The sequence below is a fragment of the Phalaenopsis equestris genome, unplaced genomic scaffold, assembly GCF_001263595.1.
Source record: "Phalaenopsis equestris unplaced genomic scaffold, ASM126359v1 Scaffold000840, whole genome shotgun sequence".
Taxonomy (NCBI): Eukaryota; Viridiplantae; Streptophyta; class Magnoliopsida; order Asparagales; family Orchidaceae; genus Phalaenopsis; species Phalaenopsis equestris.
The window spans coordinates 5,316,001-5,321,509 of NW_018165280.1; the positions used below are offsets into that span (position 1 = coordinate 5,316,001).

The following is a 5,509-nucleotide window of genomic DNA, read 5'->3' on the forward strand; positions in this document are numbered from 1 at the left end:
TCCGCAGCCAACCTCTGTTGAATTGCCGGCAAATCCCCCTCATTTGCACTTTTGCATTCCTGGCTATCAGCCTCAATTAGTAATAAATAACATTTCACAGCAGTAATCATAAATGTGAGCATCAAAAAAAAAAAAACCTCACCGGAAAGGAATCCATGAGACCAAGAATGGCAAATTGGGCTCGAAGAAATTTGAGGTATTTGAAGGCCGCCTGCAACATTGGAGCAGTATTCATTCTCATTCCGCCGGGAATAAGACGGCCGAGCTCCTGCGTCTTCTCACTGATCCGCTTTCGCCGCTGCCTAGCCGCCACACTCTGCGCAGACATACAGCAACCCCCTCGGCCACCAGCTGCGGCGGCCCCCGCCCTTGCGGGGTCCACAGAGGCCTAAAACGAACTTTGCTCAAAAAGCGGGGGAGGTTGCTCGTGAATGCGATCGTGGGAGGGAAGGAAGAAATTATTGAATCCTTCGCCATTTGCAGGCGATGCAGAGATCATCAATGAGTCCATGTCGTTTTGGAAGATGGCGTCCAAGGGAAGAAGATGGGAGTCGTCGTGGAAGCCGAAGATGGCTTCGTCGACTTCGGAATCCTCCACGCCGCAGACGAAGCTTTGCTGATCGCCATTTGCAGGCGATGCAGAGAACATCAATGAGTCCGTGTCGTTTTGGAAGATGGTGTCGAAGGGAAGAAAATAGGAGTCGTCGTGGAAGCCGAAGAGGGCTTCGTCGACTTCGGAATGCTCCACGCCGCTGAAGAAGCTTTGCTGATCCATTGATGCCATACACTGCGTTCATTACTTCCAGAACTTAATATAAATAGAAAGACAGAAATTCAGTTATAACCGCTCGAGGAAGTAACAGAAACCACCTGACTTGAAATTCGGCAGAAAATAGGAACGGTATTTTTTTTTTATTCTTAGACTTTATTTTAGTTTTTAAAGAAATATAAATAATAATTAATTTCACAAAATTTATTGCCAGATTTGTTTTCAACCAAACAAAATTATTAGTAAGTACCAAAATATTTTGAAAAATAACATTGAATATTGTTATAATAAAATTATTGGTAAGCACCACATGAATCTATATGTTATAAGCCACTATAATCTACTCCACATTTTAAGCCAAAAAATACAACTTTAAATAGAGGCAAACATAAATCTTACAGCAAATTTACAAACATAGTGACAGTCGAAACACAGAAGCATGTCTCAGTCAAGGAGCCCCTTTTGCTTGCACCATGAAACTGCAACCACGTATAGCAGCAAGCTCCCAGCAGCGCCGCCGCGGACAGTTCACACGAACTCTGTCGTGCCAGCCTGGTTCTCGCCAAACAGATCGACCTTGATTTTCATGCCAAAAATAGCAACCATAACGACAAAGGCGCTTACGATCAATGTGGCAATCAACGGAACCACTCCCATCTGCAATAGATGGTTATGCTTATCATCAAGCATTATGTTTATGTAGTCCTCCGTATCGTCCACATATTCCCTCAGCTACAAAGTTAGAAGATAAATAAATTGCAATGGATTATTCTATTTCTGTCTACCTAATAGAAATTAACCATTATGTTGATTTGTTTATGTAGGATTTCTTTTGCTTTCAGCGTGTGTGTGTGCAGGAATAGGTCCAAATGCACTTACTGTGGACAGCTTGTTCAAAGTGCTATCGATCTGTACAAAATAAGCTTCCAAGAGCATCTCTAGCTTTTCCACGTCGGGATGTTTGTCGCTGCTTCTCGTGCTGAAGGTACGGCTTTCATGTCCATCCCCAAAGACAATGTTGGAAGCAGATATTGCATGGTGGTTGTGATTTTCGATGTTCTCATCGGATGAAATTTCAACAGGAATCCTAAATATCACAAAATGGCGTTGAGTGCCTGCCGCATTGAAGTTTTAACAAAATACAAGGTAAACTATGAGATAGAACCAATGGATATTTTTATATCATATTTTTAAACCATGCAAAATAAGACTAAACTTAATGTTCCAAATGCCTAAACAATGCTCCCCATATGCAAGAGATTACATAAGCAACAATCATTCCCTCTCATATGAAAAATTTTATCCCTATGAATCAAGTGTTCACTCCACCCAATGGAATCATTAAGGGAGTAAACCACAGTTGAACGTTGTTCAATCTAGCTACAACCCCATTTGAGCCACAAATCATACGAACCACTCAATATCAACAAAGCCATCAACTTTAATGGTAAGATCATTTTTCATGCAAAATATTGAGATGAACAAGATTCAACCGCTTGGTATTTCTACAAAATAAATATTTTTTTAGCTAATGTAATATAAAACTTAGCACAAACCTTTATCTGCATTAACAATCAATTATAAATTTGCATAATTACTCTTTCTTCATGAAATGGAAGATCACATTTTTTTAGATCCACGCCTATGAATATTTTTCCTAAATGCATCCACCACAATGGTTCCCATCTCTTTTTCAGGCGCAGTGGCTTCAAGTGAACGAGGATAGGTTCTCTCAAGAGCTTCAACAAGACTGGTGTTCATTCCTAAAAAGAAAAGAAAAGGTGACTGAATATTTCAACAACAACAACAACAACAACAACAACAAAAAACCTACATGTTATCAGAAGCATTACACCTAGAAAATAGCTTTCTAGAGACAAGATAGAAAATTTCAAGCTTACTAGAAAGCAATGGCATGTCAAAAATGTCTTCCTTTGTATGAAACCTTTGAGCTTCCAGACAGCCAAGTGTGAGCAAGGAAGTTTTCTTCTCTTCCAAACAATGTTGGCACTTTCACCAAGTTGCTTTTCCATTTGCCTATAGCCATGGCATGCAATTTTATTGACACAGACATATTTGTTCAACAAACTAGCTTAAAACCAGTGAAATACATGAAAAGTAAATTTCATGGCAAAAGCATCACATTGGATAATAGAAGGAGCTACAATGCAAGCAATATTCGAGTTCACTGAACAGGAAGTGAAAAGAAATGTGTATTACAGCCTTTATAACTCTTCCACATCTATCTAAACATCATCACCATATTTGTCATCTATCCTAGCTATATCTGTAATATTTATGATCCTGTTTTTTTAAGATACTTTTAATTGACTTTAAATAACGTTATATAACCCTTCTCTAACAAATTCACATTAACTCTAAGCATGTGGCTTCTACTTGTGACCAATATACATGCCTAGACATCTAAGTAATAATACGTACATTATAGAATGCTAACCATAACAGCCAATTAACAAATGAAATATTTTTAGGTACAAAATCTGTACTTCGGTTCAACAATAATGAAAAGACTACAATGATTGATGGGGATAAACCAAACCGGCTGCACTAAGAAGAAAGAATAAAGTGGAATTGACTATTAAAATACCAAATATATCAACTTTGAAATTAAAATCTGAGGATTTGAAATTGTCAACTAAACCCCGAAACTAGGGTTTCCAGTGAATCTCTAGTCTGCAGCCAAAAAGTATAAAAAAACTCCAGAATTTGTTAATTTTCGCTTAAAATAAGCTAAACCTTAGTGGACTAAAACATTAATAGAAATATTAAAAAGGTTGTACTTTGTTAATGCCATGGGAATGACAAATTGGTGAGAATAATAGAAGAGTATGCTGCCTGATCATTAAAGGGTCCAGTTGATAGCTTAATTTCCATTTGGTAGGTATTAATTCAAATTAGAGGCATTCACATACCACAATTTTTATTATCTACAAATATAACACCCAAACATTTAGATCTACATGCATGCCACATTGTCTTTAATCACATCAAAAATATTACCATTACTATCTTTAAAAATAAAAAACAAATTTTCATGCATAGGTTTATGATACTAAGATGTTATAAGTGTAAATATGTAAATACATAAACATTTGTTTCATGTTTGTAAATTTCCCTTCAAACTATCATATCTAGGCATAATGGTTTGTTTGTATATTTTGAGACCTTTAATAACTAATAAACAAAATCCCCTATTCTGGAAATATATGACTATTATCCAATAAAGACGGCAATTATGCATTCAATTCAACGATAGAAATAGAAACTCTATTTATCAAATTGAGTTCTAAAAGATTCCAAAATGTATTTCTAGACTTTCCTAAAACTTCCACAATAATATTTTTTTAATAAACCTAAGAATTTATCCCACATTTAACTTAACTATGTACTTTTAATGCCTTCTTGTAACTACCAATCTTGGAAGATTAATGATTTTGTGCTCTAAAATGTGGTAAATGCTCAATTTACTTTCTAAATGAAAATGCTTTAGAAGGGAGTCTAAACGGACATTAAATGTGTCTTTTTTTTCTTTTTTTTGTTAAGTTGTTGAGATAATTTGGATTATATTTAGATAGTATTGGTAGAGAGCTTGGGGTGGCTAGATCTAAGGTTGGATGTAGCCGAGAGGGGAGGGAAAGGTAGCAAAAAACACCCAAGTAAAATGATAAGCAAAGTCACAACCATATGGATCCATCCACCAAGCTTTCTCCTTAATTTACACAAGCAAATAAACTTTAATATTTTACGTTGTTCTTCAAGAGAGACATTATGCTGTTAATATGAAGAGCGCTCAAAAAAAAAAAAAAGAGAAAAATACTGAATTATTGAGGGGGTGGATGGTCATGACAAAAAAAGAAGACAAAAAAAGGAAAATGAGGTAGTTTCAATTCAATTCGAATCTTCAAGATTCATGACCAAGCTAATCTTTTAGAAAGTGGATTGGTCTTTATTGTGGCTCCTGTTAGAAATTCTTAATAAGGGGTGGATTAAGCTTTGATCAATGCAAGTCTCTAATTATATGGTGTCCATATTTGTATTAAACATTCTAAATAAGTAATCCCATGGTCATTAAGTGTCTGCCCATTCAGTATTTCTACTTTCTTTTCTAAGCAGATTAAATTATGTAGGATTGTTTGGCTTTTCAGGTTATAACATGGACTTTGAAAAATCATATTTGTTCTGTTGTTTTCTTTACTCCATTCATATTTGATTGGAGTAAATGTTTCGAACTTAGTGATTTTATTGTTCGGCATGCTCTTCAATTTTGTTATTCGCAAACATTACTTTGACATCCATGGTGCCTTTATGCTACTTTGCAATGTGAATGTGAATCTCTTCTACTTGAGAAAGGCATATTATTCTGTAGCCATGTGTGACTTATTGAGCGCTGGACCAATTTTGACTAAAACTGGAATGGCTGATTAGAGGAACCTAAGTGCTCTAAAGGCGATAATCTATTCATGAGGGGTTATTTGCATCTTTGTCGCTCACACCTGTGTTGACCTCAATTTTTCGTGAGGTCTAGTATTCCTCGTAGGAGTTAGGATCTAGCCTTAGGGGTCTTCCTGCGACTATCTTAGAACCTTAGAAGTAGTGCCCGCCTCGTTTTAGTTCGACCTATTTCCGTCCTCTTGTGGAGTTTCGCGTGTGCGGCATCGGCTTCTAACACTTAGAAGGATGAAACCGACATGAGGAAACCCAAAATGGATTCCTATAGGA

General features: G+C 36.5%; 1 protein-coding gene across 1 annotated transcript; it reads right to left on the bottom strand.

Annotated features, from left to right (window-relative positions):
• Positions 1–388: 388 nt before the first annotated feature.
• LOC110031579 lies at positions 389–1,754 on the bottom strand. The gene is made up of 3 exons (XM_020734828.1): positions 1,649–1,754; positions 1,169–1,501; positions 389–787 (listed from the first exon to the last, which is right to left on the bottom strand). Exons 2-3 carry the CDS (start codon positions 1,208–1,210, stop codon positions 389–391), a joined length of 441 nt encoding a protein of 146 aa, XP_020590487.1. The 5' UTR covers positions 1,211–1,501; positions 1,649–1,754.
• Positions 1,755–5,509: the final 3,755 nt, after the last annotated feature.

What these genes read in the sequence shown, in the direction of transcription:
- LOC110031579 (XM_020734828.1), bottom strand. Translation starts at nt 1,210, where the DNA reads ATGCTTCTGTGTTTCGACTGTCACTATGTTTGTAAATTTGCT. An exon ending in ACTATGTTTGTAAATTTGCT is followed by an intron (nt 788 to 1,168) that starts GTAAGATTTATG and finishes TAATGAACGCAG; the next exon opens with TGTATGGCATCAATGGATCA.